At 49.9% G+C, this 26,009-nt stretch overlaps 2 protein-coding genes across 5 annotated transcripts; one reads left to right on the top strand and one right to left on the bottom strand.

Moving 5' to 3' along the window:
• Positions 1 to 5,032: 5,032 nt before the first annotated feature.
• Positions 5,033 to 11,633, bottom strand: LOC135258206 (acetyl-coenzyme A transporter 1-like). 4 transcript variants are annotated; one of them, XM_064341510.1, is made up of 7 exons: positions 11,250 to 11,633; positions 9,020 to 9,815; positions 8,423 to 8,646; positions 7,458 to 7,642; positions 6,652 to 6,769; positions 5,992 to 6,207; positions 5,033 to 5,391 (listed from the first exon to the last, which is right to left on the bottom strand). In XM_064341510.1, exons 2-7 carry the CDS (start codon positions 9,771 to 9,773, stop codon positions 5,224 to 5,226), a joined length of 1,665 nt encoding a protein of 554 aa, XP_064197580.1. In that variant the 5' UTR covers positions 9,774 to 9,815; positions 11,250 to 11,633; the 3' UTR covers positions 5,033 to 5,223. The 4 variants fall into 4 exon arrangements, with proteins under 4 accessions (XP_064197580.1, XP_064197579.1, XP_064197578.1 ...); XM_064341509.1 differs by lacking the exon at positions 11,250 to 11,633 and adding an exon at positions 10,528 to 10,622; XM_064341508.1 differs by lacking the exon at positions 11,250 to 11,633 and adding an exon at positions 10,301 to 10,602 and having other exon boundaries at positions 9,020 to 9,847.
• Positions 11,634 to 13,755: 2,122 nt separating this feature from the next.
• Positions 13,756 to 25,619, top strand: LOC135258205 (GMP synthase [glutamine-hydrolyzing]-like). The gene is made up of 15 exons (XM_064341506.1): positions 13,756 to 13,943; positions 14,687 to 14,801; positions 15,051 to 15,148; positions 15,470 to 15,573; positions 15,878 to 16,071; positions 17,234 to 17,399; positions 17,668 to 17,819; positions 18,794 to 18,967; positions 19,940 to 20,045; positions 20,508 to 20,623; positions 21,538 to 21,663; positions 22,089 to 22,204; positions 22,644 to 22,774; positions 23,072 to 23,244; positions 23,604 to 25,619. Exons 1-15 carry the CDS (start codon positions 13,876 to 13,878, stop codon positions 23,703 to 23,705), a joined length of 1,941 nt encoding a protein of 646 aa, XP_064197576.1. The 5' UTR covers positions 13,756 to 13,875; the 3' UTR covers positions 23,706 to 25,619.
• Positions 25,620 to 26,009: the final 390 nt, after the last annotated feature.

Genomic DNA, 26,009 nt, shown 5'->3' with positions numbered 1-26,009 from the left:
CAGCTTATCCGTAATTGCCGGGGCCAGGCCTAGACATGATTTAGCGCCTTTTTTTTTTTTTTTTTTTTAATTCCCGGGGATCAGAGACGAGGTGAAACCTCAGCATATTCGCCAGCAGGACGAGGGCCCCTCTGACACCTGCTCTCTGCAGGAGAGGAGAGCAGCGCTATCAGCGCCTATAGCTACAAACCTTTAGTGTGTGTCTCTCTCTCTCTCTCTCTCTGTCCCTCCCTCCCATTTCATATGGGAGTGGCCAGTTTGGCCTGTCTGTTCACCCGTGTCCCCAGCACCAGTACAGCGGGGAGCAGGGCTGAACGCGCTTCTCCTGCCAGCGACCTCCTGTCCGCGCAGCAGGCCGCACAGCACTACAGGAGATGCAGCACAGAGATGTAGCTCTTGCTGAAGTTACCACAGGCAGCCCACAGGCACCAGATGCACTATTGGCGAGAACTAAGATGGCGCTAACTCACGGCTAACCGTGTTCAACACTCACAGCTGCATTGTGCAATCACGTAGCGCAGACTTCAGACCTGCCAACTTTGGTCGTCTGGCTGGCGCGAGATCACTGTAGTGCTTACGCACCATGCTTACCACGGATCCATAATTTGCTTAATTTAGGGAGCGACTTTTTTTTTGTTCTCGTTGCGGTTTTCTTATTTGGCGCGAGATCGTGAGACACAGTCTGAGAGCACGTGTCTCACGCCAAGTGTGTGACAGTTGGCAACTCTGATGCTTGGACCTGCATGCAACTGAGTCCAAATCCTTCACAGGCTGAGCGACTTAATTAATTCACCATTCACTGACTACATTGCCTCCACTGTGTATGGATGGGCTGATAATAGCATGCTCAGCGATACATTACTTCCATCCTGGTGATTTATAGATCAGTGAATCTACACATCAGCAAAAGGTTAATAAAACAAGTAGCCCCCTCTCTCCCCTTGTTATCAAAGGAAATCCTTTAACCAGAAGGCCTACTTAAGTTTACACGGTGCTATTCAGACAGTCTCTTCAGCTGAACGGATTTGCTTTACTCAAGTTACAGCAAAACAATTTGCCTGAGAACCCGTTAGGGCACTTAAATCTTCAACCATTGTCTATTAACAAGACAAAAAAAAAAACCAGCAGTTTCAAATAAATGCAACAACGTGAACAGGAGAGCATAATTGCTGTGATTATAGACATGATAACGTCAGCGAGTGACAATAGCCCTCTATAATGCACAAAGCATGACAAGACACTTTCCAAGATTCTACCACAAATCAGTTATTTTCTGATATGAAGACTCCTTATGAATTTTTAAACTGTGTAAAGGTCAGCTGCCCTGTAGCACTCCCTTCATTTGGACTAAATGTTAGTGTTTCTCATATTTCAGAACCACACAGTTTATACTCAATTTCGCAAATACACAGATATTTACACACAGTAAACATATAAAGAAGATGAATATATTTATTTCATTCATTAAATACAGTCCAAGGATTAGATAGTTTTTTTGCTGTACATCTTTGAAAATAGCATGAAGTTCTTCGGAGCTGGTTCATAATATATAACGATATACGGAACATGTACAGATTAGTCGCGGTACTGTTGCCCTGGTAACGGCTGCCGTTTACGCCGCAGGGAAAGCAAATCTGGCCGCGCTTCCCTAGCGCCCTGCACCCGGCAGGTTTCGACATTTCAAATCGGTCTTAACCGAGCCACGGAAACGCGATCTCAGGAGCAGTGAGTGACTCATGCGGCGCGAATGGCACACAGACAGGGCCAACGGTGTTGTCCTTAAAGAAAAATGCAAAAATGTAAACTTCCGCCCACGATAGGCTACTAGACTAAGCTTCTTTAGAGTCAAAAACAGGGGGTAGGGGAGAGCGGGGCATAATCTAGAACGGTCTTTTAGCGACTAACAGATCACATAGTTTTGATATAGCATACTATTTTGCTGGGATTGCTAGCCAGGGAAAAGTGCAGACATCCCCCCCCTCGCGGGGGTTAAACTGAACGGGGTTGTTAGCCTGTTGTCAGTAGTTATTAATTTACCAATTGATTGACCGGATCTTCTTAAATATATTCAACTCAACTGTAAATTAAGGCTGCGTGGTGACAAGATATACAGATACAGCTGTTTGGATCAAACCAGAACCAGAGAATGTCCTACAGCTACAGTCTTGTGATAGATTTTCACCGATAAAGGCAGGCCACAAAAACATATAAATGTAATCCAAAAAATAAATTAGGCTTTAGGCTATCATACAACATGGAATTGTGTACCCTGTGCCATGTTTTACCTAAATCTTGGGTTTAAATGTAACGTTTCACACTCAATATTTTCAGTCATATTTCTAGTGAATGGTGTGTCCCAGAAATTTAATTGCGGTGTGTACTCATATCCAAGGGATGTAGGTTGTTTGTATTAAAAAATTATGAGTTTCAGAATACAATACGAAAACCGTTAGTCATTTCCCCGCTCTCCCCTACTCAAATCTGGTCCTGGACAGAGGTGGAAAATCCAGGTTCAGAAAGCAGAAGTCATCCGCAGTATTTTGTTCCAATCACCTGGATTTGCTTATTGACACAATTCCTCAGCCAGGAGGTAGAAGAAATACATTTACTTTTATGACCCCTAGACTGTCCACCTTAGGTCTTGGAGAGCTAGAGGGTATGCTGGCTTAGCCACGTCAGACCCAGTAGACCGTACTGTGGAACCAGCTGCCAGAATAGATCAGTTAACTGCCGAATTTGCAGTGAAAAACAGGACATCCTGTGGCCCTTCAGACCCCCCTGGTTCACGACGTATGGTGGAAACAAAGTGTAAAAAGTACTGTAGGTTAGGCTCAGGATGGCTTAGATGTGAAAACAACCCTTTGAACTGTATGAAAGTGCGCATCTCTATCGGGTCCCCCTGACCACCATGCCACACTTTACTTCAGTTCCTTCATCATGTCCCACCAACATAAGAACCACGGGTGACAAATAAGGCCAGAACACTTTGGGATTTAAATCGCTGGTTTTCAGATATTCTTATTTCTATACATAGCAGGTGTGTGGATTCCAGTGCAGCGAGGACAGTGTGCATACAGAACCGGTCTTTGCGCAATCTGTCAATCCCTTAGCTGAGCGCCTCCCTGTTTTCTACATTCTTGCGATGGGAAAACAGCGGTTTCGCTTCCCGTTTGCACTCCAAAGTTTTGCTCTAGTGAATTATGCAAACGCATATAAGCGATTCCGTACAAGTGGGAAGAAAACGAACATGCGCATGGATGTCCTGTAGTTTGACGCCCCTGCTTCAAATGGATTTGAATTAAAAATTATTCAAATAATAGCAACAGATACGTTTTTCTGAATCACAGAATTAGAATAAAATTAAACAATGGACAAAATTGACAGAAATGAGACAAACAATCAAAAGCTGCTTTTGTAGAAGACTGTCGGCCGCTTAAGACAGCGGTTCCCTTTCGGCCCTTATATTCAAAAAGCAGAGACGTACACTTCACAAAATTAATTTTAAAAAACCTACAAATCAAACTGAAACGAGGCTTAAAATCGGCCCCACAAAAGTACAGCGACTAAAAATCGAAATGGAAAATGTAAAACCTTAAGGCCGTGGAAAACATTAGCCAATCAAAAACACAAAGCTCGTTTACGGTTCCTTTGGAATGGCCAGGAGAACCCGATTAACCCGCTATTTTTATTTTCCTGGAATGCCCCATTTTGATACAGGACAGACGGTAGCCATCTTTAGACGGGTTTCCATTCCATCCCTTAAAACGCAGTGACATGACATCCACAGAATAAAAGTCCTCTCAAACATGACTGTCTTCTAGGACCCACACAAAACAAAGATGTGGGTTATCAAGTTTATCCAGGGCATCCTTCAGCTTCCAGCATAATTCATTTTGCTTATGATTAATAAGCAATACTGCAAATACCCACACAACAGCATGATTTTCATAAATTACACAACACGGTAACAGTTACGATTAGACTTTCTGCAGGACTACTGATCGACTGTAAACCATGGCAGCTATTTTGGTGAATCATTTGAAAAGGTTTTAGGAGTCGCAGTACTGACAGCACGTTGATTACGTTCCCAAGAGGCGAACATGTAACACTGATTAATGCGTCTGTACTGTGTCAGTGATTTTGGATATTACTCATCTGTGACATAGGGGCAATGCGGTCCACTCAAGAAAAGAAATAAAGAGTGAGAGAAAAGAGCGTGTGCTTAGAGGAGAGCGTATGTGCTATGAGAGTCAGTACTGAGCGTCTGTACTGAGTGGAAACGGCGTACTGAGAGTTCATGCTGAAATTGACTGTCCAGAGTACCTTTGCGGGGTGGAAACTGTTCTGAGGAAAAACGGTCTGTGCTGAATGTCGGAACCGAGAGTATCTGTACTGAGGGTCGGTTTTGAGTGTCAGTACTGAGAAGAGGCAGCCTGTTCTGAAAGTGTCAGTACTGACGGAAATGGTGCAGTGTGGAGAGCCTGTACTGTAGAAAGTGTCTGTACTGAGAATATGTACCGAGTGGTGAGTGGACAGAGTCTGTTCTGAGAAAAGACGGTTTGTGCTGAATGTGTCTGTACTGAGAGTGTCTGTACTGAGAGGAGACGAGTCCGCTCTGGGGGTATCTACTGCGAGGAGAGTCAGTACAGACTCTCAGTATCAGTACTGAGTGGACAGTCTGTGGTGAGAAACTGTCAGTACTGAAAGGATATTTCTGCCGGGTGGACCACTGTGAATGGTGACGGAAACAGTGAGGGATGGCGGTAAAGGACCTGCCAATCGCAGTTTAGCAGGTTTAAAACCAGTCCTGTTTCTGAGACGCGGCCAGTATGCACTCCGCACAGCAGCACCGCTACAACCTCACAGAGGGAAGGAGGGGGGAAGAGGGGGAGAGGGAGAGGGAAGAGAGAGAGAGGGAGAGGGAAGAGAGAAAAAGGAGAGTGAGAGAGAGAGAGAGGGAGAGGGAATTGAGAGAAAAAGGAGAGAGAGAGAGAGAGAGAGAGAGAGGAGAGGAAGGAAGAGAGAAAGAGAGAGAGAGAGGGGAGGGAGGGAGAGGGAATTGAGAGAAAAAGGAGAGGGAGAGAGGGAAGGGAGAGACAGAGAGAAGAACATGGAGGAAAACAGAGATAGGGAGAAGTAAGCGAAGCCTTTTAAGAACCGTGGGGAAGGAGGAGGTGAAGAGGGGGGCGGTACGAGGGCGCGGCAGGTCACTGGGGTCAGAGGTCACTGGGTCTTTCGGCACTTCCAGGCTGCGGGGCTCTGGTCCTGTAGGCTCCTCATCCTCTTCCCCAGCCAGAGCCACCAGCACAGCCCCAGCACCACACACACCACCGACTCCACGTAGTATCCGTCCAGCGCGGTCACACACACACCCCCCTCCTGAGCGCACAGCTGGGGGGGGAGAGAGAGGAGTCCGTTTATATATACACACACACACACACACCCCTCCTGAGCGCACAGCTGGGGGGGGGAGAGAAGAGCCCGTTTATACTCACACACACACACACACACACACACACCCCTCCTGAGCGCACAGCTGGGGGGGGGAGAGAAGAGCCCGTTTATACTCACACACACACACACACACACACACACACGCGGGCACACATACAGATTTTCTCTTTCTCTCTCACATTTGCTGTCGCTCGCTCGCTCACACGCGCACGCAAGCAAGCACACACGCACATTCTCTCTCTCTCACTCACACCCATACTCTGATACTCTCTCTCTCTCTGTCTCTCTCACACACACACACACACACAAACACATTGATTCTCTCTCACTCGCTCTTTCTCTCACTCTCACACACACACACTTACACACATTTTCTCTCTCTCACACCCACACTCTGATTCTCTCTCACTCTCTCACTCACACACACACACACACACACACACACACTTACACACATTCTCTCTCTCTGTCTCACACACACACATTCTCTCTCTCTCACTCACACACACACACACACACACACACACACGCACGCACCTCTGCCTCCGCTGGGGACCCACAGCTCGGTGAGCCTGGCCCCTGGCACTCCTTGGTAGTGAGGGGGTCCACCAGCCACAGTGCCAGGGTGGAGGGCCAGTTCCCCCCCAGGTTGGTGACCGTGTTCAGCAGGGTCATGTAGGTGCCCCCGATCATGGGGTCACTGACCTTGGCATGGAAGGCCATCGTGGCCACATACATACTGTAGAGCGCCACCTGTTGGAAAATATTAGCAAGTAACAATCTGTCGGCAAAGTTTGACCCCCAACATTTTTATTGGAAGTTGAAGTTAAAAGAAAGAAAAGTTTTGGTGTATTACCTTCATCAAAACTACGCCACCTGATAAGAACATAAGACATAACGACGGCCATTCAGCCCATCTAGGCTCGCAATTTACCGACAAACTACAGTACCCAGCACTGCGGGAAGCCTAGATTTAAACACAAAGGCCTGCACCTCTATGACTCCGCCCGCTTAGCTGTTCCAGGCATTCAACAAAAATATTTTTTAAAGAAAATTCATGTCATTTGCGCAGAATTGAACTGCCTATGCCCGGTAGTTGAGGACAAGGAGGAGGCGGAGGTGTTGGCGGAGGAGGAGGACGTGGTGCAGGAGGAGAATGAGGAGGTGAAGAAGTTGTAGGTTCGAGGGGGTGCTCACCTGGTGGATGGCATAGATGAGCAGCACCACGGCGTAATAGTAGACGGGGAATCCGCCCCCCTGTTTCACGGTGGGGGTCCACCACACCAGCAGAGCGTACACCAGCCCCATCAGCAGCCTGTGGGGGGGGGGGCAGCATTACACAGCTGTAACCTAGAGTCCTCTTCCTCCCTCTCTCTCTCCCCCCCCTCCCCTTAGCCCTTACCCACCTTCACCCTCTCTCCCTGTCTCTCCCCATTACCTTCTCTCCCTCCCTCAGTCTCTCGCTCTCACCTCTCCTCCTCCCTCTTTCATTCCTTTTCTTCTTCCCCTCCATCTGATTGTTTTCTTTCTCCAGTCTGCTTACCCTCATTCCTTCCCTACATTTCCCCTTCCTCCTTCCTTCTCTCATCTTCTACCTTCTTTTTGCCTTCCTCTCTCCCTGTCCTTCATTCTCTCCTTCCTCTCTCCCTGTCCTTCCCACAGCAAAAACCAAAAAAAGTTCACCTCAACAAGTATTTGTGTCTTATATTTAGACTTAAAATCTTATTTCTATTACTTTTTCCGCTAAATAAGACAAAGATATTGCCAATGAGGTGGTATAGTTTGGCTCGGTTCAATATTTGCCAAAGGGCTAAAAAAAAAAAAATTAACTCGTCAAGCAAACAGCCACTTCAAACAAGCTAATATTTTCTACTTGAGAGAAAAACAATACGTTTTTAAGTCTCAGTGCAAGACTAAAACTCTTGTTAAGACAGACTTTCTTTTTTTTTTCTTTCTTTTTTTTACAGGTGCACTCTCTCCGTCCCCTCCCTCTCCCTCCACACCTGAACGGGAAGGCCCTGTAGAAGATGTCCAGGGGGCGGGGCCCGGCGGTGTACTTGCTGATGATGAGCGGCAGCAGGATCTGGAGGGGCACCATGGGCACCGCCAGCAGAGCCAGCTGCTCCTTGGGCACGCCCGCCTCCACCAGCTTCAGCCCCGTCACCGCGTCCGCCGCGGAGAAGCCCACCTGCGCGCGAGACCGCGAGGGCACACGCGTGCGTGCGCACCACACACGGGCATGCACACGCGGGCACACGCGGGCATGCGGACAGACATGCACACCACAGAAAATTAGCCCAAAAACAAATGCTGTTTAAACACCTAAATACGTTAAACAGGCCGGCCTTGGCAGTCAGCAAGGGATTATGGGAGCTGGTTATGGTGTCATTAACCCTTTGAAGAGTAGGTTTTTTTTTGGAATGTTTTTTTTTTCTCTTTCCAAAATTCTAGGTCAGCGTTCTAGAACTCCGTTGCTTTCAGTTACCAGCCGTTATTGTGACATCAGCGTTAGAATGTTCAGCTGAGAACATTCCGATCGCATATTTGTGACCTCACACCTTAAAGGGTTTTAAAGGGGCAGGCGGATCTTTCCTCAGCTGTGAGCGGGAGTGTTTATTAATTCTTAGAAAGAGCAGGCAGCTCTTATTATGGCAGAGATCAGACAATTATGGAAGGCGCTTGCTGTACTGTTAAAGGGGCGGGCAGGTCTCCTTTGGTAATGAGCAGAGAGTTAAGCGACATGTTTTTTTATTTCATTAAAGGGGCGGGCAGATCTTACTTTGCCAATGAGCAGTGAATGGTTAGCTCACTGCCAAAGTACGACCTGCCCGCCCCTTTAACGAATTAACAAACACGCCCCTCGTTCTCTGCTCATTGCCAGACCGTACCACCTGCCCGTCCCTTTAATGAATAAACAGAGAATTGTGGGCGTGTCTGTTAGTTCGTTAAAGGGGCGGGTGGCTCTCACCTTGGCCGTGAGTAGCAGGCAGCAGAAGGTGAAAACGGTCGGCATCCTGACGATGGAGAGGAGCAGCCTGTAGGTCTCCCGAACTCCCTGCGTCTCCTCCCGACTCCTCCCCCCCTGCGCCTCCTCCAGACTCCTCCCGTCCCGCGGTCGCGCGTCCTCCCGCTTCAGCACGGCCACCAGCGTGGTCGTCACCATGAACACCGCCGCCCAGAAGAACAGGAAGTCTGCCAGCACCATGGAGGGAGCAAGGGCGAGAGAGAGCGAGATGTCAATTCTTACTCTTAAAGCACCTTCATTATGCGTGATATAACGGTTTTTCAGTAATTAGTACAGAAAGTTAAAAGGAACTAATGTTATTCAGGGGGGGGGGATTACCAGTATTTTATACCAATAATGTAAGTTGACATTTACATATCACTGTTTTTCTCATTTTCCAGGAACGACTCAGTAATTGGACAGGCTCGTTATGCCAGGTGTGGGGTGGGGGTGCCAACTGCCACATCTCTGACTCAATACCCCTCCCCCCCCACACACACACTCTCACACACACACACACACACACACACACACACACAGGTGCCGGCTGGACGCCCGTACCTGAGAGCGTGACTATGCCGGTGTCCCTGGGCTCCTGCCGCAGGTACTTGTTGCAGAAGTCGGCCGACTCCAGCGCCAGGAACAGCACGTTGCCCAGGAAGTAGCCGGCCGTCTGGCCCACCGAGTTGCAGGTGGAGGCGTAGCCCACGTTCGCTCGGGAGAGCATGGTGAGCGCCCAGCCGTCCACCGCGATGTCCTGCGTGGCCGCCAGGAAGGACAGTGTGAAGAAGAGCGCCGTGATGGCGAAGACGTCCGGCCCGTGGCGACCGTCGCCCTCCAGCAGCGACTCCGCCGTGACGGACAGGTAGAGCATGAACAGTCCCAGCAGGTACTGGGTCGGGACCAGCCAGGACTTCCTGCGGCCGAACCTCTGGACGTACATGGCGTCCACTAGGGGCGCCCACAGCAGCTTCAGGCTGAATGGCCAGAAGACCAGGCTGAAGTAGGCCTGGTCTTTGTAGCTGACCTTCTTACTCTGCATGATTAAAGGTATGCTCCCGGCCAGACCCAAGGGTATCCCTTGCAATACGTACAGGAACAACAGCAGTAGCACGTTTCCGAGCTCCCCCTTGAGGCTCGGAGGTACAGTGGGGAGGCCATCCTCCCCCGCGTCTGAGCCAGAGCGCGAGTCCGAATCCTGCAGCAAGGTCGTCTCCTCCGTTTCCGAGTTCGACCGCGCGACGCCCCCGCGGTCCGCCGAACCGACCAGTTTCCGCTGCCTTCCGTTGTGCCTCACAGTGTCGGATGTGTCCATGTCGATTTGCTGGACATCAACCCGACAGCGATTTCAGGACCCCTAAAAATAAACACACGGCTCTAACTGTATGCCTACAAAGGATACAACAGTTACCATAGTTACGAAATAAACTGTTGACATTAGCATCAATATCTTAGTCAGTATACTCCTGCATTGCAATTTGTAGACTATGACCTCAAAGTTGTCTCAACTATAACAGATTAATTCAGCACGAGTCGCTGTGTGTCACTTATCACATCACACAGGTGCATCCCACTCCTCCGCATAATACCTGCAAAGCTGGCCACTGTTGCTAATTAGCGAATTCACGAAAATAATCTATTTGGTTCCGCTTTACCACAGGCTAATATCACACTTTGCGTTTAGCTACACTACAGCAGAAATAAAATCTAATTTGGACGTCGACGTTCTGACACAAACGCTTGACCGGCAACAAGGCGCCGGGTGCAAGGTGGATTATCAAACATCAACAGCACAACTCAACCAGAGACAAGCCATGATCAAAATAATAGTGAAACACCCACCGATAACGAAATCGAGGATATATTAGACATACGCGAAGCCTACTGACATGTTGTTAGTGCTAACCACAATTTGTGGCTCTCAGGTTAGGTAGCTGAAATAGCTAAGGTAAGCCAGAAAAACAGAAAGATGATATTTGTGTCGTAAAGTACTAACGTCTCTAAAATACGATTACAGCGATTTGCCAAGATAAATACAGTATTAAACACGTGTTCATTATCTAGCTAACCTCGTCTTGTTAGTGCTGAGATATTCTCGGATGTAAGCCAAATTTCCGTGCTGGTGTTACACTAAAATACTTCCGCGGGTGCACGTCGACGTGTCAGAAATGGACAATTCTGTTCCACTTTACACGTCGACTTAAAATATGATATTACATAGTCGTCTAATGACTATGTGGACGGTTCACGTACAAAGTGAATATGGGCTGGGTGCAGCTATGTTATGTAAGCTTGTATTTGCATGTACAGTTTGCACGCATAGAATGAATTACTAATTGTTTCGAGTCAATGTACAAGGTGAGCCCAATAATAAACGTCGTAAATACTCTTCTAAGAGCCACTCGTAGCGTTTATTGTCTTTTTTATAGTACACACACAGACACACAGTGTTGTTGGACTCCTTTGGTACAGTGAACTGCTAACTGACCGGATCAAGCGTAATTAGCCAACTTTTGTATAATCTTATTTCATATCGTTTGTCTTGTCAAATGCGAAAAGCTATAAAATAATTCCAAATGACACCTCACGCATACAATTATGATTTTTTTCCCGACTTCTGCTATATTCGCTCACATTATGTACATACTTGGACAATCGCCATTGTTTAACTGGACAGGCAGAGAAACTTTTCGCATAATAAAGCACCCTCTCTAATAATGTGAGTTTTAATTCCACTGGGTACAACAGGGCACGCGATTACTGTATTGCTTATAGCTTCGGAAAAGCATACCTGTCTCAAAATTGAGCAGCGTGGTTTGCCGTTTGACGCCATTTGGCAATTTTAATTATGCCTTTCCTCTCTTTTCCAACCATGGCAAACGTTGAAAACACTGACTGAAAATGACATTGGTCTTCAACATCTAGCATTACTGCTGAGCTGTGAGACGTCCTCATTGTCACGCTCTCAGAAATGTGTCCTCGACTGGCGGTTAAAGCTAAATATGATTTTAGTTTGTTATGCAATTATAAACTTCTATAAAATAGCTACCTTCAATGAGCGTAAAAGCGATTTATTCCTTAGACGCAGGAGACAAGCAGATACAGCGTAGCCTATTGTTGGGTGAAGCATTCGCATAATTAACAGATACAGTAGCCTAAAGAAGAATAAGCACAACAGCCCTAGCTCGATTTTTGAAGATAATGTTTTGCGAGCTCATTTCCTAGTTGCCACGCTTCACTTTTAGATACTTTTCCTGGCAGGTGAGTCGGTGCCTCACGAGAATCCTGCAACACTGTACTTGACGTTGCATCAGATCATCAAGTTGTTTAATAACGTCTATTAAAAGAAAACACAATAGCCTAACGGATCTGTCGTTTACCGAATCATATAAGTAACGTCAAAAAACGCAGGTAAAAGTATTCGCAGATGTAGCCTACAAATGTACTATTTGTCTATTTGTTGTGTGCTGTTCATGTACGCTAATCACCTTTTCATAAACCCCAAAGATGATCTATGATGGTGGTGGAAATGATTTTGAGGGAAGGGGCTTAATTGAAGATTTTAAAAAATCCCTAAAATGTCCGAGCAGTTCGGGGGTATTTACAGATCTCAGAGACAATGCAACACTGACACCACTGTGGAGATCAAGTGCCCGATTACAACTGAGCACGCTGTCTTGGATAGGTGGTCGGCGCGCGAAACCCCGCACACCACCGCTACTTGCCGGGAAACCAGAAGACAGATTTGCACATCAGCGCAGCAGCACCAGCAGTCACACATGGCACTAAGCAACGGACACACCAAGGTTAGCATGCTGTACGAGTCTTTAAAGCCTAACTGCATTAATCCACCGATTCTTTTATTGCTGGTTCGCGAGGTAGCTAACAGAACCGAGGCTCCACAGCCAGTGCCGCATATGGATATATTCTCACTGGACGAAAAGCGTCCCATGTGGGTTTTTGATAGCTTGAAGAGCTCATCATTACGGCCTATCGCTTTTGTTTGGGTAATCTGTAGCTTGTGTCTGTATTTGAATCCTACACGTTGCTCGAAATGTATTCATGTCCGCTTAAAGTCATGAGCTATGAAAAAGAAGGTAACTTTTTTTTTTGCTAGCACTCAGACTATATACGTGTGAGCAAGCTACGCCGGTGCCTAGTTAGCCTGCTAGCTCGGTTATAGTCCACCTCTGCTGTCTAGTTAGCCACCGCCACTGCTAGCTAGCTGTCTCGTTACACGCTGCTCACGGCTTGTGGACTTTGGAGCCCTTGTACACTGTGGTGGTCAAAATTGATATACGCAGACGCGCTAAGTAACAGGTATGCAGCATGTTTCATTAAGCCGATAAACTTTCAGTTTAAACTGGTAGCGAGGCAGCAGGCTAACAAGGAAGTTTCCTTACGCCCCATTGCTAAGTTTGGAGCCCGTGGTTTGTGGAGCATATACACTACACCTGTTATTTGGGTCTTTTTTGACCGAAGGTCAGCTAGTTTTGCATTCAACTTATCGCGTACTGTTAACGTGTATTTATCGAGTTGCAACAACAACAAAAAAACTGTTACAATTGCGAATGACCAGCTTTGTGTTGGTCAGTGTGACTCGCTTTAGCACGTGGGTAGACGTGGCCGCGTCATGCATTGGCGTCGGACAGGACAGCTGACGCGTGCAGAGGGAGGGGGGGCTGCTGTTTGGTCAATGTCTGGCCTGGACAAACAACAGACTGCTCAACAGGCACTTTTTAAGAGATGGGTCGATGCGTCCTGCACTGATTGCATCATCATGCTCCACTTCACAGGAATAAGAAGCCCCCCCACCCTTAGAGTCCAACTCTCTCTTCTCTGCTTGAAATGGTTTGTTTGCCTCCTTCATATTTTCCAGCAAAGTAATGGAATTTTAACAGCTGTTTAAAAACATGCAGTTGAAGATCCCGGGTGGTGCGCTGCTGTTGAATTGTTGAACACGCTGCTTAACCTGATTTGCTTCATTAAATGTCCAGCTATAAAAATTGATTGTTTATATGAAATAAAAAATAAAAAACCCAAGTTTCGCTGGATACAGATAAATCAACCAATCACACTTTATTTGTATAGCACCTTTCATACAAATAAAGGCAGTTAAAAGTGCTTTCCATACAAGTGCTGATGTGACTGACAAGAAATGATGTACAACAAGAATTAAAAAAAAAAAAGTCAAACAATAAAACAGTGGAGACTAGTGCACACCAAATTTGACCTCCGCTAGACAAATGCAGTTTGGACGATTCCTGTTTGCCGAATGACTTTTTTTTTTGGATGCGCGTGGAGCGGAGCCGGCCGGCGGGGAGGCGGAGAACGGCCTGAGCGCCCGCGAGGACGCGGTGGTCATCCTGGACGCCGGCGCGCAGTACGGGAAGGTGATCGACCGGCGCGTGCGCGAGATGCTCGTGCAGTCGGAGATCCTGCCCCTGGAGACGCCCGCGTTCGCCATCAAGGAGCAGGGCTTCAGGTGAGATCAGAGCAGTAGGCCACAAAGAGCAGGGCTTCAGGTGAGGATCAAGCAGCTCAGGTGAGATCAAGAGCAGGGCTTCAGGTGAGACACATCAGGAGCAGGGCTTCAGGTGAGACACACCAAGGAGCAGGGCTTCAGGTGAGACATCAAGAGCAGGGCTCAGGGAGCAAGAGCAGGGCTTCAGGTGAGACACATCAAGGAGCAGGGCTTCAGGTGAGACATCAAGGAGCAGGGCTTCAGGTGAGACACATCAAGGAGCAGGGCTTCAGGTGAGACACACCAAGGAGCAGGGCTTCAGGTGAGACATCAAAGAGCAGGGCTTCAGGTGAGACATCAAAGAGCAGGGCTTCAGGTGAGACACGCCATCAAGGAGCAGGGCTTCAGGTGAGACACATCAAGGAGCAGGGCTTCAGGTGAGACACATCAAGGAGCAGGGCTTCAGGTGAGACACATCAAAGAGCAGGGCTTCAGGTGGAAAAAAAAGGATTTGTTTATAGATTGAGAGACGTCACCAATGAGCCCGTGAGAGTGAGCGCTTGGCGCTGGGCCGTTAAAGACTAAATTTCCGTTGTAAGAAGTGCGGAGGATCTCAGAGGCTGCGCATTGGTGTGCTTGCGTAAGGAGTTAACCAGCTACACCCGCAGCCCCAGCGAAAGCGTTGAAAACGCACGAGATGGGAGTTACGGTGTGAATGTGGTCCCTTGGGCCTGCTGACGCGCCTCCTTCCTCCCTCCCTCCAGGGCCATCATCATCTCCGGGGGGCCGAGCTCGGTGTACGCCGAGGATGCGCCGTCCTTTGACCCCGCCATTTTCACCATGGGCAAGCCCGTTTTGGGGATCTGCTACGGGATGCAGGTGAGGGGACGGGGGGGGGGGGGTTTAGCGGCAGCAGCTTGTGATCTTTTTGAACCGTATCCTGTAAGAGCCTGGCCTCTGCCATGTGTCCCGTAAGTCTGCTTGTGTAGCCAAGTTCCGAGTCACATGATGAAGGAGCTGATTTGGGATTTTAACCTATGGCCGTGTGTTCCAGATCTGGCGTGGCCCCCACCCGCCTCTGTTGGCTCGCTGTATGTTTCACGTGTGTGCTTTGTGTCTGCCCTGCAGATGATGAATAAAGTTTTTGGAGGGAGCGTTCACAGGAAGAGCGTGAGAGAAGACGGGGTGTTCAAAATCGAACTGGACACTTCCTGCTCCCTTTTTCGGTAGGTAGGAGAACAGGCACGGGCTCACAAATTTGTTTATCAGCAAAGCTTTGTGTCTCTAGTTTTTTGGAGAGCGGCAGGATACTAGTCTTCTCTTCCCGCACATGTTGACTTCCTGTATCTCACAAGTTGACTTCCTGGACCTGCACATGTTGACTTCCTGTCCTGGACATGTTGACTTCTTGGACCTGGACAGGTTGCCTTCCTGTCCTGCTCATATTACTTCCTACTCCTGCACCTGCCGTTGACCTTTTCCGAACACCCCTACCATCCTTATTGTTGACGTCCTGCTGTTCTCTACTTCCTGTGTGTGTCGCGCAGTGGTCTGCAGAAGGAGGAGCATGTCCTGCTGACTCACGGCGACAGCGTAGACAAGATGGCCGACGGGTTCAAGGCGGTGGCCCACTCCGGGAGTATCATCGCAGGTGAGGGGGCGATCGAGAGGCTGTAAGAAGGCCAATCCCAAATCTTTATCCTCATTTCATAAGTGTCATCGTTTGGGACACGTGGTCTAGTCCTTCAGGATCTACTGTCAACTTCCCCTTGATAATCTGATAAAGCAGGTTATGCTTGGCAGTTTGAACTCTTTTTGTAATTGTAATTTGTAATTTGTGTCTTCTTACTTGCCCAAACCGAGGTAAGGATGCCCCTCATAGGTATGGTGGCGATGTTCCGTTGGGTGTCAGTGTTCTAATGCCCCCCCCAACCCCCTTCCTCCCCCCCCCCCAGCGATCGCGAACGAGCAGAAGAAGCTGTACGGGACGCAGTTCCACCCCGAGGTGGACCTGACGGAGCGGGGCACAGACATGCTGAGGAACTTCCTGTTCGACGTGGCGGGCTGCGCCAGCGGCTTCACCATGCAGAGCCGCCAGCAGTCCTGCATCCGCGAGATCCGCCAGCGGGTGGACAAGTCCAAAGTGCTGGTGAGAGGAGCGCGCGGCCAACCCCCCGCCGCCCCGCCCCGCCCGGTCGCCTGACTGACTGGCGTCTCTCTGACCCCTGTCCCTGTCCCTGTCCGTCCGTCTGCTCCCCTGCCTGACTGACTGGCGTCTCTCTGACCCCTGTCCCTGTCCCTGTCCGTCCGTCTGCTCCTGCTGACTGACTGGCGTCTCCTGACCCCTGTCCTGTCCTGTCGTCCGTCTGCTCCCTGCCTGACTGACTGGCGTCTCTCTGACCCCTGTCCTGTCCTGTCCGTCTGTCTGCTCCCTGCCTGACTGACTGGTCTCCTGACCCCTGTCCCTGTCCGTCCAGTCTGTCTGCTCCCCTGCCTGATGACTGGCGTTCTCTGACCCCTGTCCCTGTCCTGTCCCTGTCCGTCGTCGGTGGCTCCCGTGCCTGACTGGGACTGGCGCTCTCCTGGACCTCCTGTCCTGTCCCATCGCACGCTCACCTGCTGAGCGTACTGGCGTAGCTCTGACCCCATGTCCTGTGCCCTGTCCCACGCCGCTCCCTGCCTGACTGACTGGCGTCCTCTGACCCTGTCCTGTCCCGTCCGTCCGTCTGCTCCCTCCACTGACTGGTCTGTCTTCTGACTCTGTTCACTGTCCCTGTCACTTGTTGCTCCCCTGCCTGACTGACTGGCGTCTCTCTGACCCCTGTCCCTGTCCCTGTCCGTCCGTCTGCTCCCCTGCCTGACTGACTGGCGTCTCTCTGACCCCTGTCCCTGTCCCTGTCCGTCCGTCTGCTCCCCTGCCTGACTGACTGGCGTCTCTCTGACCCCTGTCCCTGTCCCTGTCCGTCCGTCTGCTCCCCTGCCTGACTGACTGGCGTCTCTCTGACCCCTGTCCCTGTCCCTGTCCGTCCGTCTGCTCCCCTGCCTGACTGACTGGCGTCTCTCTGACCCCTGTCCCTGTTCCGTCTGTCTGTCCGTCTGTCCGCTCCCCTGCCTGACTAACTGGCGTCTCTCTGACCCCTGTCCCTGTCCGTCTGTCCGTCCGTCCGCCCGCTCCCCTGCCTGACTAACTGGCGTCTCTCTGACCCCTGTCCCTGTCCCTGTCCGTCCGTCTGCTCCCCTGCCTGACTGACTGGCGTCTCTCTGACCCCCGTCCCGTCCCGTTCCATCTGACCGTCCGTCTGTCCGTCCAGGTGCTCCTGAGCGGCGGGGTGGACTCCACGGTGTGCACGGCGCTGCTGAACAAGGCGCTGCCGGAGGACCAGGTCATCGCCGTCCACATCGACAACGGCTTCATGCGGAAGGGCGAGAGCCAGGCCGTGGAGGAGGCTCTGACCAAGCTGGGCATCAAGCTCCAGGGTACGAGTGCAGACCACACCCACACGCCCGCCCGTCTGTCCGTCTGTCCGTCTCTCTTCACCCGCCTGTCCCCGTCTGTCTGTCTGTCTGTCTGTCTGTGTCTCTTTACCACCTTATTTGCGTGTCCTTGTCTGTCTGTCTGTCTCTCTGTCTGTGTGTCTTACCTTACAAGGGTCTGTCCAAATTTGGTGTCTGTTTTGCATTCTGTCTCTTTTCATGTTCACATTCTTTCCCTTTCTCCCCCCCCCCCCCCCCCGCCCCCCTTCAGTGGTGAAGGCGGCGCACACGTTCTACAACGGCACGACCACGCTGCCCATCTCCGAGGAGGACACCACGCCCAGGAAACGCATCAGCAAGACGCTCAACACCACCGCCAGCCCCGAGGAGAAGAGGAAGATCATCGGGGACACCTTCGTCAAGGTGCGGAGGCGTGCCCCCCCCCCCCGTTTACAGACGCGTCTCCCCGTCGCAGAACGCCTGCTGGACCAGGGGCGTCCGGTCTTGTCCGAAAAAGAGCCGGTCTGTGGGTGCAGGTTTCTGTCACAACGACTCCTGATTCTTCTTATCAAGGACTTGAGTGAGGACCGTGATTGGTTCTTCCGTTGATCCTGGTGTCATAGTGCTGGGCTAAAACAAGAACCCACATCCACACCGGACCTTTTCAAATGCTAATTTGTGTGAGTCGCTCTGTATAAGAGCGTCTGCTAAATGGCCATAGTGCAATGTAATGTAGTGTAATGTAATGGTGAAGCTGGATGAGTGGAGGTAATAATGTAATGTAATGGGGAAGAGCTGGATGAGTGGAGGTAATTAAGTAATGATGTAATGTAGTGGTGAAGAGTTGGGTGAATGGATGCAATTATGTAATGTAATGGTGAAGCTGGATGAGTGGATGTAATTATGTACTGTGGTGGTGAAGAGCTGGGTGAATGGATGTAATGTAATGTAATGGAAGCTGGCTGAGTGGATGTAATTAAGTAATGTAATGTAGTGATGAAGAGCTGGGTGAATGGATGTAATGTAATGGAAGCTGGCTGAGTGGAGGTAATTATGTAATGATGTAATGTAATGTAGTGGTGAATGGATGTAATGTAATGTAATGGAAGCTGGCTGAGTGGATGTAATTAAGTAATGTAATGTAGTGATGAAGAGCTGGGTGAATGGATGTAATGTAATGTAATGGAAGCTGGCTGAGTGGATGTAATTAAGTAATGTAATGTAGTGATGAAGAGCTGGGTGAATGGATGTAATGTAATGGAAGCTGGCTGAGTGGAGGTAATTATGTAATGATGTAATGTAATGTAGTGGTGAATGGATGTAATGTAATGTAATGGAAGCTGGCTGAGTGGAGGTAATTTCAGGTGCGTTCTCTCTGGTTGTGCTCGGCACTGCAGGTGGCGAACGAGGTGATGGAGGAGATGGACCTGAAGCCGGAGGAGGTGTTCCTGGCGCAGGGCACGCTGCGGCCGGACCTGATCGAGAGCGCCTCCCACATCGCCAGCGGCAAGGCGGAGCTCATCAAGACGCACCACAACGACACCGAGCTGGTCCGCAGCCTGAGAGACCAGGTACGGGTGTGTGTGTGTGTGTGTGTGTGTGTGTGTGTGTGTGTGTGAGTGTGTGAGTGTGTGCGTGTGAGTGAGAGAGAATGTGTGTGTGTGTGCGAGCATTCATGGTTGTGTGTGTGTGTGTGTGTGTGTGTGTGTGAGGTGTGTGTGTGTGAGTGAGAGAGAATCTGCGTGTGAGAGAGTGTATGCGTGCGTGAGTGTGTGAGTGAGAGAGAATGTGTGTGTGTGTGCGTGCGAGTGTGTGTGTGTGTGTGTGTGTGCGTGTGTGAGAAAGTGTGTTTGTGCGTGCGTGAGTGAGAGAGAATGTGCGTGAGTGTGTGAGAGAGAGAATGTGTGTGTGTGTGTATATGTGTGCGTGCGTGAGTGTGTGTGCGTGAGTGTGTGAGAGAGAGAATGTGTGTGTGTGTGTATATGTGTGCGTGCGTGAGTGTGTGTGCGTGAGTGTGAGTGAGAGAGAATGTGTGTGTGTGTGTGTGTGTGTGTGTGTGTGTGTGTGTGAGTGAGAGAGTATGTGTGTGTGTGTGTGAGCATTCGTGGTTGAGTGTGTGTGTGTGTGTGTGAGGTGTATGTGTGAGTGAGAGAGTATGTGTGTGTGTGTGAGAGCATTCATGGTTGGGTGTGTGTGTGTGAGTGAGAGAGAATGTGTGTGTGTGTGCGAGCATTCATGGTTGAGTGTGTGTGTATGTGTATGTGTGTGTGTGTGTATGTGTGTGTGTGAGTGAGAGAGTATGTGTGTGTGTGTGCGAGCATTCATGGTTGAGTGTGTGTGTATGTGTATGTGTGTGTGTGTGTATGTGTGTGTGTGAGTGAGAGAGAATGTGTGTGTGCGCATGCGTGAGTGTGAGTGAGAGAGAATGTGTGTGTGTGTGTGTATGCACATATGCACGCTTGCGAGGGTACACGTGTTCCCCGTGCTGTGGATGTGCTTGCAGAGACAGTCTGCCTAATCCCGCCTCTGGCTTGCGTCTCCAGGGGAGAGTAATCGAGCCGCTGAGGGACTTCCACAAGGATGAGGTGCGGGCCCTGGGGCGGGAGCTGGGCCTGCCGGAGGAGATCGTCTCTCGACACCCCTTCCCTGGTGAGGCCCTGGCCCCTCGCTGCCTTGCCTTATCGGTGCAGTGCCCCCGTATGCGTGCTACATTTTAGCATGGTGACACGTTCATGGCGTGCCTTTTAGGTTAAGGTCTGTACAGCTGTACAGCTGACCCAGCACGCAAACCTCACATGAATATTTAGAGCGACTACGCTGGGAATGTCTTTGTTTGTCTTTAATGTATTGGTCTCTCTTATTTTTAGAATAATTGATTATTTTACCTTTTTTTGTGTGTGTGTTTTTTTTTGAGCGTTTTTGTGTTTTTGTTTTCTGGTGTGTGCCAATATTAGGGATTTGTGGGAGTCTTCCTATTTCAAATTAATGAAGGGAAATTCAAAAATGTCAAGTCTCTCTCCCTCTCCCTCCCTCCCCATCTCTCTCTCTCTCCTCTCCCTCCCCCCTACGTTTCTCTCTCCTCTCACCCTCCCTCCCTCCGTCTCTCCCCAGGCCCAGGTCTTGCCATCCGGGTGCTCTGTACCGACCAGCCCTACGTCTGCAAGGACTTCGCCGAGACCAACAACATGCTGAAGATCATCGCCGACTTCGCCGCCAGCGTCAGAAAGGTGAGAGGCCAGTGCGTCTGACTCCTCCCTTCCTGTCTCGAGCGCTTCCTGTCTCGAGCACTTCCTGCCTCGAGCGCTTCCTGGTGTGGTAAAGCTCCAGGTGGAGGTGTGTTAAAGCTCAGGTGGAGGTGTGTTAGTGGTCCAGTTTGGAGGTGTGGTAAGGGCTCAGGTGTAGGTGTGTTAAAGCTCAGGTGGAGGTGTGTCAGTGGTCCAGTTTGGAGGTGTGGTAAAGGCTCAGGTGCAGGTGTGTTGAAGCTCCAGGTGGAGGTATGTTAGGGTCAGGTGGAGGTGTGTAAAGGCTCCAGGGGGCAGGTGTGTTAAAGCTCAGGTGGAGGTGTGTTAAAGCTCAGGTGGAGGTGTGTTAGTGGTCCAGGTGCAGGTGTGTTAAAGCTCAGGTGGAGGTGTGTCAGTGGTCCAGGTGCAGGTGTGTTAAAGCTCAGGTGGAGGTGTGTCAGTGGTCCAGTTTGGAGGTGTGGTAAAGGCTCAGGTGCAGGTGTGTTGAAGCTCCAGGTGGAGGTATGTTAAAGGCTCAGGTGGAGGTGTGTTAGTGGTCCAGTTTGGAGGTGTGGTAAAGGCTCAGGTGCAGGTGTGGTAAAGCTCCAGGTGGAGGTGTGTTAAAGCTCAGGTGGAGGTGTGTTAGTGGTCCAGGTGCAGGTGTGTTGAAGCTCCAGGTGCAGGTGTGTTAAAGCTCAGGTGCAGGTGTGTTAGTGGTCCAGGTGCAGGTGTGTTAAAGCTCAGGTGCAGGTGTGTTAGTGGTCCAGGTGCAGGTGTGTTGAAGCTCCAGGTGGAGGTGTGTTAAAGCTCAGGTGGAGGTGTGTTAGTGGTCCAGTTTGGAGGTGTGTTAAAGCTCAGGTGGAGGTGTGTTAGTGGTCCAGGTGCAGGTGTGTTAAAGCTTTGACTCTGACGTGTTGCAGCCCCACACCCTGCTGCAGCGGGTGAAGTCCTGCCTGTCTGAGGAAGAGGAGGAGACTCTGCTCCAGATCACCAGCCTGCACTCGCTCTCCGCCTTCCTGCTGCCAATCAGAACCGTGGGGGTGCAGGTGAGGCGGGGTCTCGTTCTCTCCCTGTGTCTTCAGTGACGCTCATCCTGATGTTCTTTTTTTCCACCAGCAGGGGGCAGCAAAGTAAAGCGAAAGCAGCCTTTTCTCTGCCAGCTGGGCAACTCTTGCTGTGTTTGTATGAGCGTGTACTCATGATAAATAAGTTCACTAATGATAAATATGTTTAAAATACAGATGTCGAGATATTGGATCGTAGTGAAAACTTAACGATGAAAACGGGGTACTGTCAGAGAAATTGATACTGTATAGTTTCATAACTATGTTATATATTTAGTTGTATCTTGCTTTTGGAACTGCTGTGGCTGTGTGATGTCATGCAGCTAATATTAGGTGCACAGTATCTTTATATACCATGTGACTGGGTTTTCTTCTCTGAATCCCTCCCTCCCTCGCGCCCCCTACAGGGTGACTGCCGCTCCTACAGCTACGTGTGCGGGGTGTCCAGCCAGGAGGCGCCGCACTGGGACTCTCTCCTCTTCCTGGCCAGGCTCATCCCCCGCATGTGCCACTCTGTCAACAGGTACGCACCCGCCCCTCCGCTTAGCCTTTCAGCACAGGGCCACTAGGGCCCGGTTCAGGCTAATGCTAACGCTAACACTAAACATGGTAAATGGACTGCATTTATAAATGGCGCTTTTATCCAAAGCGCTTTACGATTGATGCCTCGCATTCGCCAGAGCAGTTAGAGGTTAGGTGTCATGCTCAGGGACACTTCGACACGCCCAGTGCGGGGGATCGAACCGGCCAGACAACCGCTCTTACCTCCTGAGCTATGTGGCATGGGAAGGGTGTGACGAGGGTACTAGTCGGTCCTGCTCGAAGCCGGTAGACAAATGAGCCTGGCTGTGCGTATCTGAGCCAGAAGATTTAGTTTGAAAAGTATTACATTGTGCTTTGGGAGCCAACTGTCTGCCATTTTGTTTCTTTTTCTGCCTCGTGAATGGCTGTCCTTCTCCCAGGGTGGTGTACGTGTTCGGGCCGCAGGTGAGGGAGCCGCCCGCGGACATCACGCCCACCTTCCTGACGACGGGCGTACTGAGCACGCTCAGACAGGCCGACTTCGTGGCGCACGCTGCCCTGCGGGAGTCTGGTGAGGTCCAGCTTTCGGTCCTATCTGTGGTTAATCCTTTAAGGTGTGAGGTCACAAATATGCGATTAGAATGTATTAACTGAACGATTATGTGATTAACTGAACATTCCAATGCTGATGTCACAATCTCTACTGGTAACTGAAAGTAATGGAATTCTAGAACACTGAATTTTTTTTTAAAACATTCCAAAAAGATAGCTCTTGAAAGGGTTAATCTGTGGCAGGTAGTACTGCTGGTAAAATAAAATATATATACCCGTGTGGTAATTTGCGTCATTCTCTCCTCCCCCCCCGCAGGGTACTCTGGGAAGGTGAGCCAGATGCCGGTCATCCTGACCCCGCTGCACTTCGACCGTGACCCCCTGCAGAAGCAGCCCTCCTGCCAGCGCTCGGTGGTCATCCGCACCTTCATCACCAGCGACTTCATGACCGGCATTCCCGCCACACCTGGCAACCACATCCCGGAGGAGGTGGGTGGGTCGGGGGGGTCGGGGGGTGTCGGGGGAACCTGGCAACCACATCCCGGAGGAGGTGGGTGGGTCGGGGGTCGGGGGTCGGGGGTCGGGGGTCGGGGTCGGGGGGCCACATGAAGATGAGCAGTATGGGAATGTTCAGAGAGAGTGACGCGTGCCACCGCTTTCTGTGTGCCTTGTGTTTCTGTTTTAATCCCGTTTCCCGTTGTTGAGTTTGGCCGTGTAAATGGCACGTTGCTCAGCGATGGGGTAGTTCTGGTGGGGTGGGGGGGGGGGCGCATTTGTTGGGGGTTGAGGGGGGATTTGTTTGGAGGTTTTGCGCCTCTTAAATCCGTCTCTGCCGTCCTCCCTCCCAGGTGGTGATGAAGATGGTGGCTGAGATCCGGAAAGTTCCGGGCATCTCCCGCGTGATGTACGACCTGACCTCCAAACCCCCCGGGACCACCGAGTGGGAGTAAGCCGTTGGGGGGGGGGGGGGTTTGGGAGAAAGAGTCCCTAACTCTGTCTTTTTTTATCCCCTTTACCCCTCCCTCACAGTCCCTCCCCCCGATGATGTCATTCCTGTTATCCGCAGGTGGCACTGTGACTCCGCTCCGACTTACAGCTGCTGCTTTCCGCCACCTTTTTATTATCTGTGGCTGTTTTGATACATGTACTTATTCTTTTTGCCTTTTGGTGACCGTACGCCTAGGATGACTGGCCACGGCTGCCCTCACTGTGAGGTCAGAGGTCAGAGGTCATAGGTCCTGTCAGGGGTGCAGAGCATCCACGTGCACAAACTAGCACCACCAAACAGAGCTTTTCTACAGAAATCTGAAACTAAACAAGCATCAGTTTTTTGTTGTTGTTTTTTTTTTTTTCATCCTGTTACCCGACCACCTGCCTGGTTTCCTCCTGAGCTCACACGGAGCTTGGAGGACCAGACGCGCTTCTGCTTTCTCATCCTTATAAAACCGGTGCCGTGGCGACAGTGAGTACGAGCTTTAAGAGTTTCAGGAAGTAAATCGACGGATCTGAACGAACCAAGTTTTAAAAAAATGACGTCATTTGAAATGCTCACTCCGTCTCTTGGTGTGTGATTAAGGGGGTTTGGACCCCACCCGTGTGTCTTCCCTCTCTTTGACTCTCTTTGAAAGTTATTTTGTGTGTTTTTTTTTTTTTTTCTCTCCCCGCCCCCCCAAGTTGCTAAAAGCGGTTTCTTTTGTCGCGTTACTCGCCCGTACACAATCACGCGTTTGTGTGGAGTACATTTCCACGCTCTTTCCCTTTCCTGTTTCGTGCGCTCACTCAACAGGATCTCCAATCTATTCTATTCAACATTCTAACCAAAGACTAACAAGTGTTTCGTTTTTTTTTGTTTGTTTTTTTTAAAATTTCCTTATCAGCGCTGATGTTTTTCGTACACAGGGGTGTGGGATTTCCCTCCTGATATCGGGGACTAATAAAAATGTGCGGCAGACGCCTTTAAAATGACACCACTTTCGTGTTCACTTTTGAGATCAAATCGTAAAAGATTCACAAACATAAAACGAAGCGGGGAGCATAGCATAAATTGCAAAAACGGATAAGTACTCTCGCCACTTTCAAAGCAAAAAAACCCCAATAATTTAGGCAGATTCAAAGCGGATGCGAAAGTTTGCTCTTGAGGTTATCTCACCTGCAGCGATTCTGTTTGCGCCAGAATTGGAGACGGGAGCGTTGGGGCGGGCCCGCGCGGACGCAACCTCCCCGCGGCGGAGAGAGCCTCAGTTTGACTCGACTCACGCGGTGGAGCAGTGTAACTCATCTCGGTGCTTTTTTTTTTTCTGCGCCCGTGCTTCTCCGCATGCCATGCCGTCGTGAACATTCCACACACGCGCTCTGCTCCGACCAAACTTCTGTTCAGTCTCGCAGCCCAGTTCAGACCAGAGGTTCGCAACGCGACGAGCTGCACCTGGCGACTCTGCTAAGTTCTTTAAAAAACCCGCCAGCCGCGACGGCAGGCGCCAGCATAAAGACGTTCTGAGATGGGAGTTCACGCTGGTGCGAACATTCTAGAACAGTTTCGTCATGTCGCGAATCTTTGGTCTGAACCGTTTTTTTTAACATAACATAAATGCGTTCCTCAATATTTCTCCCTCTGTGAGTGTTTCACAATATTTCATCCTTGGGAAGCGGGGGCTGATATCTTGGAATAGTGATCTATTTTGGGGGATGGGTTTCATTGCCTTGTGAAGTTTTTGTATTTGAATTAATCCGATGCAATCTTTTCATTTGATTATGATTATTATTTTTCCGTCTGTAATGTGCCTCAGTCTTAACGCATGCTTTTTTTCAACATGGAGATTTGTATAACGGTAAATGGTTTGTAATAAAAACTGAATGAAAAGTAATTGAGCCCTTGGGAAAAATTCCTTCTTTTGTGCACCCTGCTGCCACTTCCAGTTTTCCATCATTGCAATCAACTGTTCGGACCATTAGCCTTCAAGAGTGACTCTTACATTCAAACAAACATCAATCCAAACACACCTTAGCTGCTTTAACGATTTCTTTGTTGTGCTTCTAAAATGGCCGAGGGAGCTGTTTCTGATGAGATTTGATATAATTCAACTGTACAAGGCAGGTGATAGTCAAAGGAAAATAAATGAAAAAAACTAGCCAGCAGGCTGTCTCTAATTCTGGATGTTGTTCCCATGCAGTAACTACTATCAAACACTAGGGGGCAGAAAAGGCATCCTGCAATGTTTATTCTTTTGCTTTAAGCATTGTTTCATTTGAAATCT

The sequence above is a fragment of the Anguilla rostrata genome, chromosome 6 (genome assembly GCF_018555375.3).
Source record: "Anguilla rostrata isolate EN2019 chromosome 6, ASM1855537v3, whole genome shotgun sequence".
Taxonomy (NCBI): Eukaryota; Metazoa; Chordata; class Actinopteri; order Anguilliformes; family Anguillidae; genus Anguilla; species Anguilla rostrata.
This window is presented reverse-complemented; position numbering and strand designations above follow the sequence as displayed.

Bases quoted from the DNA above. Each gene is read 5' to 3' on its own strand.
- LOC135258205 (XM_064341506.1), top strand. From the start codon at position 13,876: ATGCTCGTGCAGTCGGAGATCCTGCCCCTGGAGACGCCCGCGTTCGCC. The intron at 13,944-14,686 runs GTGAGATCAGAG...CCCTCCCTCCAG, and splicing joins ATCAAGGAGCAGGGCTTCAG to GGCCATCATCATCTCCGGGG. The intron at 22,775-23,071 runs GTGAGGTCCAGC...CCCCCCCCGCAG, and splicing joins CGCTGCCCTGCGGGAGTCTG to GGTACTCTGGGAAGGTGAGC.
- LOC135258206 (XM_064341510.1), bottom strand. From the start codon at position 9,773: ATGGACACATCCGACACTGTGAGGCACAACGGAAGGCAGCGGAAACTG. The intron at 6,770-7,457 runs GTGTGGAGGGAG...CCCCCCCCACAG, and splicing joins TACAGGGCCTTCCCGTTCAG to GCTGCTGATGGGGCTGGTGT. The intron at 5,392-5,991 runs GTGCGTGCGTGT...CTCCCCCCCCAG, and splicing joins GGTCCCCAGCGGAGGCAGAG to CTGTGCGCTCAGGAGGGGGG.